This window comes from Mustelus asterias, chromosome 21 (genome assembly GCF_964213995.1).
Source record: "Mustelus asterias chromosome 21, sMusAst1.hap1.1, whole genome shotgun sequence".
In the NCBI taxonomy this organism is placed as follows: Eukaryota; Metazoa; Chordata; class Chondrichthyes; order Carcharhiniformes; family Triakidae; genus Mustelus; species Mustelus asterias.
The window spans coordinates 52455525-52468617 of NC_135821.1; the positions used below are offsets into that span (position 1 = coordinate 52455525).

The 13093-nt window shown below is 42.7% G+C and overlaps 2 protein-coding genes across 4 annotated transcripts in view; both read right to left on the bottom strand.

The window, feature by feature from the left end:
- gale (UDP-galactose-4-epimerase) overlaps positions 1–13093 on the bottom strand; it is an 87059-nt gene that overhangs the window by 33222 nt on the left and 40744 nt on the right. The gene's annotated exons all lie outside the window — the stretch shown is intronic.
- The window catches only part of eloa (elongin A), a 55381-nt gene that overhangs the window by 1472 nt on the left and 40816 nt on the right, over positions 1–13093 (bottom strand). For 2 of the 3 annotated variants that reach the window (XM_078237870.1, XM_078237868.1), the window contains 4 exons: positions 12243–12340; positions 7846–8026; positions 1935–2043; positions 1374–1528 (listed from right to left, as the gene is read on the bottom strand). In XM_078237870.1, coding sequence (XP_078093996.1) covers positions 1374–1528; positions 1935–2043; positions 7846–8026; positions 12243–12340 — 543 coding nt within the window. The remainder of the gene's footprint in view (positions 1–1373; positions 1529–1934; positions 2044–7845; positions 8027–12242; positions 12341–13093) is intronic. The other variant, XM_078237871.1, reaches the window with a different exon arrangement.

Below are 13093 nucleotides of genomic sequence, written 5' to 3' on the forward strand. Positions count from 1 at the left end.
TAAGGAACTATGGAAGACACAAATTGTTGAAGCAACTAAATTCGATGACTATATATTTACAGACATTAGTTCAACCAACTCATTGTCAGGTCAACGCTGTTCCATGCAAAGATCAACAACTGTGTAAATCAAAAACATTCAAATAGAAATAAACAGTACAATGAACAAAAAAAGATGTTACTCAGTCACAGTTCTTTCAAACTGATGTTTTAGGGAAAAAAAAGAGCCTAGTGATGAATTTTAATTATAATCCTAATTTCAGAATATCCCTATTTTGCTTGTCACTTTTTAAAGTCACCAAATACCTTCTGCCACCCAACTCTTTTAGACACAGGTACATCTTTGCCTGTGATAATGTTTGCAACTCTCTCTAACTGGTCAAGACAATCAATATCTCCACTGGAAAAAGAATTGTCAAAACTTCATTTACAAGTGAAAAACTATTTCCACTGAAGCCATCATGCTGGCGTAAAACAGTGAGCTCCTTATCTGGCAAACTGCGAGTGCTCTGAAGAGCTGCTGATTCAGTGTTAGTGAAAGGCACTGTTTGCCCCTTTCTCAAAGCTTTTAATGTTGTTTTTCTGAAGATAGTCCCTTTTAGTTTCATACAGTTCCAAAGTCCAAGCAACCAGGTATGCCCCAGTCAAGTGATAATTTATTCATGAGTCAATCAAGTCAGTGAATAGGAGAGATGCAGATGAGGGACTGCACGGTGGCACTGCTGCCTCACAGCGCCAGGGACCCGGGTTCGATTCCCGGCTTGGGTCACTGTCTGTGTGGACTTTGCATGTTTCCCCCGTGTCTGCGTGGGTTTCCTCCGGGTGCTTCGGTTTCCTCCCACAGTCTGAAAGACGTGCTGTTTAGGTACATTGACCCGAACAGGTGTCGGAGTGTGGCAACTAGGGAATTTCACAGTAACTTAATTGCAGTGTTAATGTAAGTCTTACTTGTGACTAATAAATAAACTTTAATTTTACTTTATCTCCAACGCTGATCCCATCTTTACCCAGCATCCACATACATACACTTTCTAGACTGTTACTGTGAATAGCAATCCATAGCGATTTTCCTCTGATAATGCATAATTTCTGCTCCAGCTGAGACCATATGAACTCAGATCTAGGTGCTTACAGGTTTGAACAGCTGTGTTACACCTTGTAATGTTTCTCCATCTGAGCTATCGGGGAGTCAGACAGAAGTTCTTTATTGCCTAAGACAGCAGAGTAACTCAACAGAAAGAGGTGGATCTGGTTACTATGCTATGAGTTTCCATTCCTCTGCCATTGTTCTTTACTCAACAAACACAGAATTCACTATTAAAACAAAACGGAGGGTCCTGGAACAGCAGAAAAATATATTTCTTTGGAACTTACTTTTGACTTGGGGTTTCTTGGATTCATGGATTCCCCCTCCACTATTGGGGGGTGTCAGACTTGATGATGTGGAACCATGGCTAGTGCTAGGACCATCAAATGACTGGTTTCCTCCCCCACTGCTACTGCTTACTGCTTGACTATGCATCTTTATCCTATAGAAAAAAAGTTTAAAGAAATAAAACTTTCTGACGGTCGAAACAGAATTTCACAATATGAAATAATTTCTCTAGATATGATTTTTTTCAGCAGCTTTTTGACACCAAAATATTATAGAGTAGAATAAAAATAAGAATAAAGTCCAAAGATCTGCAGATTAGGTGCACTGGCTAAATTGCCCCTTAGTGTCAGAAAAATATCTGGGGTTAGGTAGATAGGGCCTGTGTGGGATTGTTCTCGGTGCAGGTTCAATGGGCCAAAAGGCCTCATTCTGCACTGTAGGGGTTCCATGATAAACCTAAGAGTCCAAAAAAATTTCTTATCCTACCAACAGGCTAAAAATGAATGCTGTGACTAACAGATCAAAGGGCACAATAATTCTAAATGAACATTGGACATTACCTTGGAGGCGCTGAAATCGATATTCCAGTTCCATGCTTCTCCTGTCTGCGCCTTACATCTCTGGGTGGCTTTACCTCAGTGTTTAGGAAGGCCAGCTTTGCCTGACGGCCTGTTTTTAAAACATAAGCCAGTCAGTACTTGGGAGTTAAAAAGGGCACATGCTGCATATTTCTTGGTTCCACTGAAGCATCGCAGAACACATTCCATGAATTGGTACTTGTGATGCAGAGCCTTGCCTATCAGGAATGCATTACAGGAAATCGGGAGTGCAATTTACAATTTTCTGTCATTTAATTCTAAGAGACAAAGGATCACGGTGGGGAGTGTGCTTGCACCCAAATTTCCAATATGCACGCCAGGTGGCTGAATTTAGAAAATTACCCTTTCTAAATCAGGGCAAAATTATACTTGTCAAAATCAATCCAGTTGTTCTTCCCAAGGCCAATAGAAAATATAGATCAAACAGCTTGGATGAATGAAAACCTCAAAGCTGAGTCAAGAGGCAGTACGTCTGAAGTACTCTCTCACAGGTCAAGTTTTGATCCAATTTTTGAAGAGTTGCAGATGGTACAAACTTAACCAAGCACTGCATCCGAGGTCTGCAAAACAGGCTGGTAATTCTGCACCAAAAATACCAATCCTACATTTACAACAACAATATTTATGTAGCACCTTTAGCATGATAAAATGACTTAAGGCACTACACAGGAGCATTACAAGACAAAATATGACATTGAGTCACATAAGGGGATACAAGACACCTTCCTTTGCGATCACAGAAGGTGCAACACCTGTCCCTTTACCTCCTCACTATTCAAGGCCCCAAGCACTCCTTTCAGGTGAAGCAACATTTCACTTGCACCTCCTTCAATTTGGTCCACTGCATTTGCTGCCCCCAATGTGGTCTCCTCCACAGTGGGCAGACCGAGTGACCACTTTGCAGAACATCTTTGTTCAGCCTGCAAGCATGATCCTGTTGCTTGCCATTTTAACTCAGCATCTTGTTCTCATGCTCGCGTCTGTCCTTGGCCTGCAGCAATGTTCCAGTGAAACCCAACGCAAACTCGAGGAGTTGCACCTCATCTTATAGCTCTTAGGATTCAACATCGAGTTCAACAACTTTAGATTATGTCCCTTCCTCCTCCATCTGTATCTTTTTGATATCCCAAAAATTTTTTTGTTCCTATGCAAAAACCCTCCCTCCCCACCAGGCCATCTGTCACTTGTCCTCAAGTTTTGCTGCATCTTTGTTGAAATCTCTCCCAGCTCCCACTAATCACTGTTCCACTCCATTAAGTATAAATCACAATCTTCCTTCTCTTTAGTTTTGAAGAAGGGTCATGCAGACTCAAAAAGTTAACTCTGTTTTCTCTCCTTGTGGATGCTGCCAGGCCTGCTGAGTTTTTCCAATTTTCTCTGTTTTTTGTTTCAGATGCCAGTATCTGCAGTATTTTTGTTATTTTGAGATACAAGATCGGATGACCAAAAGCTTGGTCAAAGAAGTAGATTTTAAGGAGTGCCTTAAAGGAGGTGAACAAAGCAGAGAGACAGAGAGATGTAGGGAGGGTATTTCAGAGCTTAGGGCCCAGGCAGCTGAGGGCATGGCTACCAATTTGAAAAGATCAAAATCGGGAATATACAAGAGGCCAGATTTAAAGGGCAACAGATTTCTCAGAGGGCTGTGGGGATGAAGGAGATTGCAAAGATAGGGAGGAGTAACGCAATGGAGGAATTTGAAAATAGGAATAAAAAAATTAAAATCAAGGCATTGCTTGACCAGGAGTCAATGCAGGTCAGTGAGCACACTGATGGGGAAACAGGAGCTCCTTACTAACATCAGGGAGGCCGTGCTAAAGTATCACAAACAAGTCAAGCCTGACATAGTCATACTCTCAGAATCATACATCTAATTCCCCAGACATCACCATCACCATTCCTAAGTATTTTCTGTTCCACTGGCAGAACAGACCCAGCATAGGTGGCAGCACAGTGGTACACAGTCGGGAGGGAGTTGCCCTGGGAATCCTCAATATTGACTCCGAACCCCATGATGTCTTGGCACCAGGACAAATATTGGCAAGGAAACCTCCTGCTGATTACCATGAACCATTTCCCCTCAGCTGATGAAGCAGTACTCCATGTTGAACACCACTTGGAGGAAGCACGGAGGATAAAGAGGGCACGGAATGTACTCTGGGTGAGGGCTTCATCAAGAATGGTTCAGTCGTACCACCACAGATCAAGTTGGCCAGATCCTAAAGTACACAGCTGCTAGACAGGGACTGTGGCAGGTGGTGAGGGGAACCAACAAGAGGGAAAAACATACTCAATCTCATCCTCACCCATCTGCCTGCCACGGATGCATCTGTCCATGACTGTAGTGATAAGAATGACCACTGCACAGTCCTTGTGAAGATAAATCTCATCTTCACATTGAGGATGTTGTGTGGCATTACCACTGTGGTGGATGAGATAGTCTTCAAACAGATCTAGCAATTCAAGATTGGACATTCATGAGGCGCTGTGCATCATCATCTGTAACCTCACGTCCCGGCGCAACTCTCATTCTACCATTACCAATCTGTAGGGGAAGCCAGGGGATCAACCCTGGTTCCTTGAGGAGGGCAGGAGGGCATGCCTGGAGCAATGCCAAGCATACCTAAAAATGAGGTGTCAACCTGATGTAGCTATAAGCACAGAACTATTTGGATGTCAAACAGCATAAGCAGCAGGTAATAGACAGGGCTAAGCGATCCCACAGCCAACATATTAGATCTAAGCTCTACAGTCCTGCCAGATCCAGCCATGAATGGCGGTGGACAATTAAACACTCACTGGAGGAGGAGACCCCACAAAGATCCCCACCCTCAATGATGGAGGAATCCAGCACATCAGTGCAAAAGATAGGGCTGAAGCATTTGCAACAATCTTCAGCCAGAAGTGTTGAGTAGATGATCCATCACGGTTTCCTCCAGAGCCAATTTGATTCACTCCATGTGATGTCTAGAAACAGCTGAAGGCACTGGATACTCCAAAGGCAATGGGCCCTGACATTATTCTGGCAATAGTACTGAAAACTTGTGCTCTAGAACTCGCCGTGCCCCTAGCCAAGCTATTCCAGTACATCTACACCAGCATCTACCCAGCAATGTGGAAAATTGTACAGGCATGTCCTATACACAAGAAACAGGACAAATCCAACTCTGCTAATTATCAGCCTATCAGTCTACTCTTGATCATCAATGAAGTGATGGAAGGGATCATCAACAATGGTATCAAGTGACACTTACTCAGCAATAACTCAGCGATAATCTGGGCGACATGGTGGCAAGCACTGTTTCTCACAGCGCCCGAGATCCAGGTTCAATTCCCGACTTGGGTTACTGTCTGTGTGGAGTTTGCACATTTTCCCCTTGTCTGTGTGGGTTTCCTCCCACAGTCCAAAGATGTGCAGGTTAGTTGATTGGCCATGCTAAATTGCCCCTTAGTGTCAGGGAGAATAGCAGGGTAAGTATGTGTGGTTACGGGGATAGGGCCTGGGTGGGATTGTCGTTGGTGCAGGCTCAATGGGCTGAATAGCCTCTTTCTGCACTAACGATTCTGTGATTCTATGAATAACCTGCGCAAGGACACTTAGTTCCTGACCTCATTACAGCCTTGATCAAATATGGACAAAACAGGTGAACTCCAGAGGTGAGGTGAATGTGACTGCCCTGGACAATCAAGACAACATTCGACTGAGTATGCCATCTAGATGGCACAGTTGTTAGCACTGTTGCCTCACAGCTCCAGGGACCCAGGTTCAATTCCGGCCTTGGGTGACCGTGTAGAGTTTGTTTGTTCTCTGTATCTGCATGGATTTCCTCCAGGTGCTCTGATTTCCACCCACAGCCTAAAGATGTGCAAGTTAGGTAGATTGACCATGTTAAATTAGTGTCCCAAGATGTATAGATTAGGTGGATTATCCATGGGAAGTGTGTGGGATTACGTCGATACTCTGACACACAGTTGGTGCAGACTTGATGGGCTGAATGGCCTCCACTGCAGGGATTCTATGAAGAGTCCAGCAAAACCCAAGTCAATGGGAATCAGGGAGAAACCCCTCCCTGGTTGGAGTCATGTCTAGCACAAAGGAAGTGTCCTATAAAAATATAGATAATTTGGACCACAGAAACAAATCACTTGGCTCCAATGATCAATATAGATGTTTAAACGCCACATGAGCCTATTTCCCAGGCTGGATCTTATTTTTATGTTTTGTTTAATTTTGGGATTAAGCTGCCATCTTCAGCTGCCTCATCAATGAACTTCCTTCCATCATTGAGGCAGCGCGGTGGCCCAATAGTTAGCACTGCTGCCTCACAGCGCTAGGGACCCGTGTTCGACTCCTGGCTTGGGTCACTGTCTGTGTGGAGTTTGCACGTTCTCCCCGTGTTTGTGTGGGTTTCCTCCGGGTGCTCCGGTTTCCTTCCACACTCCAAAGATGTGCAGGTTAGGTGAATTGGTCATGCTAAATTGCCCCTTAATGTGAGGGGACTAGCTAGGGTAAATGTATGGGGATAGGGGCTGGGTGGGATTGTGGTCGGTGCAGACTCGATGGGCCGAATGGCCTCCTTCTGCACTGTAGGATTCTATGATTAGGTCAGAAGTGAGGATGTTACTGATGACTGCACAATGTTCAGTGCCATTCCTGACTCCTCAGATACTGAAGCAGTTCATGTCCAAATGCAACAAGACCTGGACAACATCCAGGCTTGGGCTGATAAGTGGCAAGTAACATTTGTTCCACAATGACAAGAGTGAATCTAACCTTTTCCTCTTGACATTCAATGGCATTACCATCACTGAATCCCCCATCATCAACATTGACCAGAACTAGACCAGCCTTATAAATACTGTGGCTACAAGAGCAGATTATAAGCTGGAAATCCTGTGGCGGGTATCTCACCTCCTGACTCCCCAGAGCCTGGCCACTATCTACAAGGCATAGGGCAGGATTGTGATGGTATACTCTCCACTTGTCTGGATGAATGCAGCTCCAATAACATTCAAGAGGCTCGACACCATTCAGGATAAAGCAGCCTGCTTGGTTGCTACGCCTTCCACAAACAAACATTCACTCGATCCACCACCAATACACAGTTGCAGCAGTGTGTACAATCTCCAAGATGCACTGCAGGAACTCATCAAGGTTCCTTAGACAGCACCTTCCAAATTCATGACCACTACCATCTAGTAGGGCAAGAATGGCAGATACCTGATGAGCTGAGACAGGAGCAAAGTTGAGCAATGTTACAGTGATGGAAATAGGCAATTAGCAGAAAGGCTACATTTAAAGAATATGCAGAAAACAATATGCCACAACTGCTGTAGTAAAGTGTGTTCACTGGCTAGTTTCATGAGATGTGTCATTCAAGGAATTGAGAACAAATTAGCAGGAATTTGTTTTAAAAACACAAGTGAAATAATAAAACCATACTGAACAGAAGGAGGTCATGCAGCACAATGTGTCTGTGCCAGATCTTCAAAAGAGCTCATCAATCATTTCCCCGTAGTCCCGAAAATTCTTATTTTTCAAGCCCCCCTTTAAAAGTAACTTCCGAATCTGCTTTCACCACGTGTTCAAACAGTACATTCCAGCTCATCTTAACTTGCGAAACTATAACAATAGTTGAATCTTTCATCATTCTGTATTATGCAAATGTATACCTTCACTTGGAAGTATTAGAAACAACAAATCTTTCGACATCTGAAACATAATTTGTTCATACATTATATTGGCACAACTGAACATAAATCGGGGACGGGCAATAAATACTGGCCGAGCCAGCAGCAGCCACATCCCGTGAAAGAATTTTAAAAATTGATGTGACTGGCTGACAGCACTGCATTCACTAAAATTGCTCTTTACCCTTTGGTTTGCTGGCATGAGCCGAACTAATGCTTTGTGTTATAGCTCGCAGTTTCTGCTCTCGCTCATCATGAAGACGCAGATACATTTCACGCCATGACTCAAACTCCTGTCGTTCCTGGTTCTTAAAGTCTCTCTTACAATGTCGCAGCCACAGATGGTCGGTTTCTTCAACAAAAGTCTGTTTGGCAGCAAAAATGCACAATTAGACACCTACGAAAAAGGTTACAGCCAAGTACAAAGGAAAGGCTTAGAAAATGTTGTTAAGGCAAAAGTGATAAAATTGATAAACTCCATGACATCATATCTTGTTACCATAACTACCTGCTCTTGGCTAAAGTTCTCCTTTACCCAAACAGTTACGGATATACAACGAAACTAATTGATTAAAAACTCACTGCATAGATAAATTAAAATTTGCCTAGTGTGGTGGCTAAATGCACTGCTTACTGTATCTGTAATTTAAATGTTTCCCAAAGTGTTATCTTGATTGTTGTGACTGCTAGTGGAACCCATTTGCTGATATTAGCATGTTGCTTAATGTGATTAAATAGCTGCATTTAAATTATTCACCTCCATAACTAATTTCCCTCTCCTCCAAAATCAGTCTTTACTGAAGCTATACTGTATCTTTATATTATAAACTAATCACAAACACAATCGGCCTGCACCTAAATTAGTTAATCCCCGATTCAATTCCTACAGTGTTGATTGACTTTATTGCAATCAATGCAAGACTAGTGGTGATGCCATCTACTGCCATGCCAATGACCTATAGTGGGTGTGTGAAAACTTGCAGAGTTTGTGCTTTGATAATTGTAGGACTGTACTTAACAAGGAGTGAGGGAAGCAAAATCTGTCCCAGCGAAGCAGCACTGGGGAAGGGAGAAAACCTTGCACAAAATCTTTCCATTTTCACAATGTATTATTCACAGGTGTTTATATGTGTACAGTAAAATCAAATGACCAAAAAAATACAATGAGTAAAAAAGGTTATGATGTGCAGAAGTCAGAAGATTGCATGTAAAAACACACATGGGAATTATGTAGCAGCTAAGAGCTAACAAACCTTTTGAAGTAGGGAAAATAAGTTGCCAAAAAAATTTCAGAAATGTTGAACACGTGTGTAGCATTTTTACACACCCCAATCTGGTCTGACCTTGGGTGTATGTGATGTATGACAAAAACATTTGAAAGAAGATGTCAGGTTCAGATCACCTGATCATTCTGGCAGCTCTTTCGAAAACAGTAACCTCATCCTTCGTATCTGTCTGTGACATGTAGCTGTGAAACCTGCACCAGCATGAGCTATTTTAGTGTTTAATAGACAGCCACCTGTGTCCCAAAAGTTTTCAAACCTTCAGCCAGTCTGACAAAAAGCCACAGGAAACAGCTCTACCACAACTTTATGACTTGGTTTCCACAATGCTTGTGGTTGCTCAACATGCTCCAAGGTTCTCCCTTCATATATCATACCCACCCTATACATAGAGTCATACATCAAGGTTTTACAGATTCTAACACTTACACCTCAAAAGCCAACATTTTTGCCTTAACATCAACGTTGGCCAACTGATTAATGGCATTATTAAGGAATGTAAATTGCTATTTATAAATGCATCTTAGATCAGAACTGAAGTATCTGCAGCGTGTTTGCTCAGTGTTCCATTTTTACTTCTCTCAGATCAACAAACTTACCCCTGCCACTATTCCTCAACTTGCTTCAGTTGATATTGCTGTACAGCATGTTCTACAATTATAGTTCTCTTCTAAGTATGGAGCGCATCCATCTCTTTTTCCAATGATAAACATTCATGTCTTAAAATAAAACTTGATCCTTCACAGTCCTCCACCAGATCCTCTGAATACTTCAGTCTTGAGTTAACACTGGACTTGATGTTCATACTTTCTAAACTAATTACTGACCAACACAGCCAACCAGGAAAAGACCTGAATCTGGATCCAGCAGCCATATCAGTATTATTGTTACTTTAATGTATGTCATTAAGATGTGTACTTACCTACCATAAATAATGTTTTTTTTCCCTCAATCTTATTAAATGCACATTTTTCAAAACATCGTACCTCTGGGCCAGTTAAGCAATTTTAATTCTGTTCCTCAGTCAAAGCTTCTTTGTTTTGGAAAATAAATAATTAGCAAAATTAAGAACCCCAGTAATTCTGATTAATTTTCATGAGAATCATAGAATCCTACAGTGCTGAAGGTGGCCATTTGGCCCATCGAGTCTGCATCGACCACAATCCCACCGAGGCCCTATCCCCATAACCCCATACATTTACCCTACCTAGTCCCCCTGACACTAAGGGGCAACTTAGCATGGCCAATCCACCCAACCCGCACATCTTTGGACTGTAGGAGGAAACCCAGGCAGACAAAGGGAGAACATGCAAACTCCACACAGATAGTGACCCAAGCCGGGAATCAAACCCGGGTCCCTGACGCTGTGAGGCAGCAGTGCTAATCACTGTGCCACCGTGCCGCCTTAAAACAATTACTAAAACAACTGAAATTTCCTTTATCATCTTAGTAAATATCTTCACCCTTTCCAAGACCTGGATAACCTCCTAAAGCTGAGTAACTCAAAAGTGCACACAATATTTTAACTGCAGTTTAACCATCGATTGCCAGAGATTTAGCATTAACCCCTTTGCTATTGTATGCATTGATAATTCCAATTTCTTTTCCATGCTGCCACATTTTAATTTCATACTATGTTATTTATTAATTAGCCTGCCACACAACACTAAGATCCTTTGAGAATATACATGTACACAATACTCTCTCATTTCTCAAAGAATCTGATTAACCTTGGCAGTCACAACTTGTATTTTATAAATCAATGCAGGCAGTGCTAAAGTTAGCACATCTTTCTAAGTATTCATTTTATCCCCATTACAATGGCCTCTCGAAGCTTACTACTCATGTTAGGCTGGTCCATAGTTAACCGATTTATCTTTTTGCGCTTTTTAAACAACTGTCATAATAGCAACCATCCAGTCTATGGATACAACTTCTATGTCCAAAGATGCTTAAATTTTGTGATCAGATCCTCCACTATTTCTGTTCCGATATTCCTCAGTATTCTAGGATGCATGTCATCAGGCATGGTCATATTTGAGTTCCATGAACTTTCTATGCCATTTCCTCACTCAGTTAATCGATCTAAACCCTCCTCCTTTTATTCCCAACATTAGAAGCTCCAAAACTCTATACCTCCATGAATGTATCACACATAAGTGACTATTCTTCATTGTGAACCCAGAAAGCACACAATAGTAAACAATTTGACCAGTAGGGGCATCATTCCCAAGTTTGATCTTGTTCACATTTGGCACCACTCAGATCCACTTCCAGCCAGGGGTTATCAGCATCTGGAATCCGCAGCCTTGGTTTACTTTCCCTTCTCAATGCTGTGGGTACTGAGGCCAATGTCACACTACTATAGCTGCTTTGGGGTAGCATTAGCTAATCCAGCACAATTGGGGATCCAACAAGAAAGATACAGCAACCACCATACCAACTAGGTGGCCTACAGGGAATCTGGCTCCAGGGGCTAGAATATTCCCAGTCTGCAGTCATAGCTCACTTAAAATGCACCAGCAACTCTCTCTGGCAGTTAGCTGTCTGAAGAGCAGCAGGGTAGTTTTTCCAGTGTCCTGGAAAATATTCAGCCCTCAACTCCCATCACGAAAACAGAATACCTGGTTGTTTATTTCTGGCCCATAGTTTTATATGTATGACATTGCTGCGGACAACCACATGCCCGAACATTATAACAGTGACTTTATTTCAAAAACATTTTGTTGGTTGGGTGGTGCTTTGGGAACTGAAGTTAAGAACGCACAAATATTGATGCAAGGCCCTCAGCACCAGGGACCAGGTTCAATTCCAGCCTTGGGTCACTGTCTGTGTTGAGTTTGCACGTTCTCCCAGTGTCTGTGTGGGTTTCCTCTGGGAGCTCCAGTTTCCTCCCATAGTCCAAAAGATGTGTGGGTTAGGTTGATTGGCCGTGCTAAATTGACCCGAGTGTCAGGGGGATTAGCAGGGTAAATGAGGGTTATGGGAATAGGGCTTGGGTGGGATTACAGTCGGTACAGACACGACGGGCTGAATGGCCTCCTTCTGTACTGTTGGGATTCGATGATTCTATGGAATTGCAAAGGTTTAAAAACCCTGACTGTAATACAATAATTTGTACCTTTGAGATAGTGAATCATACTTTCAATACCTTCTTTGGGAAATTATATAAATAAAGTTAGGACTACAATGTAGAGCAGAAAATTATTTTTCTATTAGTGAATGATAGAGCACCACAATGAGCAGCTCCTGTACCTTTCTGTTAACTTCCATTTTAGGAGTCAGAGTGTTGGCTTACCGGATTGCAGTCCTCAATTCGATATAGCTGTTCAGGGGTACACCGCTCCAGCACAGGTTCTAAGATTTCAAATGGCACTCCTCCTACTTCATGAATAGCTGCAAGAAAAAAGACACAAAACAAAGTATATGCAGGACCTTCTTGAAGTAACACCACTTGAAGGAGCAATTCTGAGGAATTTCATGACTATAATGTTGCAAAATGGTGTGGATCACAAAGGGTTATTAAGTTTGATCCAAACCATTTCTTTGATAGCTGCAAAATGCTTCAGCGCCACGGTTAAGGTGAAAAAGAAAATCAGACAGGATTCTTTCTACTGAGCATTATCCAGTACTCACTGCTCAGGTGCTGAATGATGATTGGACCAGGCACAGTTGTGATGCTCCTGCATGGTCAAGAAGTCTGTCATTACTGACAATCTAGGTTCACATTTACAAGTGTTTTTCACATTCAGACAAGAATTCTGGTGGATGACTAATACCTACGAACGTCATCTCAGCAGGAATCGATGGCCTGGATTTTCAGTGAAGTAGCAATTATCATTGGATTGCTGTTCCGCTCAAACTTTCCCTGCCTTGACTTTGCTCCACATTTCTTGCCGGCTCTTCAGAGCTTAGAAATGCAGGCAGACGGCATCCCCCAGAGAACTGCTCACAGTGTTCCGGTGTCAGGGGGAGACAGGACACTACTGTGGTAAGCTTAAATGTCCAGTATGATTGTGGGGAGGGGGGGGGGGGGGGGGGGCAGGTACTCAGGTTGGTCAGGTCAGGTTGGGTCGAGAGGTCAAAAGGTTTAGCCAAGACAGGGGGGTTAAGTCAGGCTAGACACAGTAGTTGAGGGTGGTGGGACTA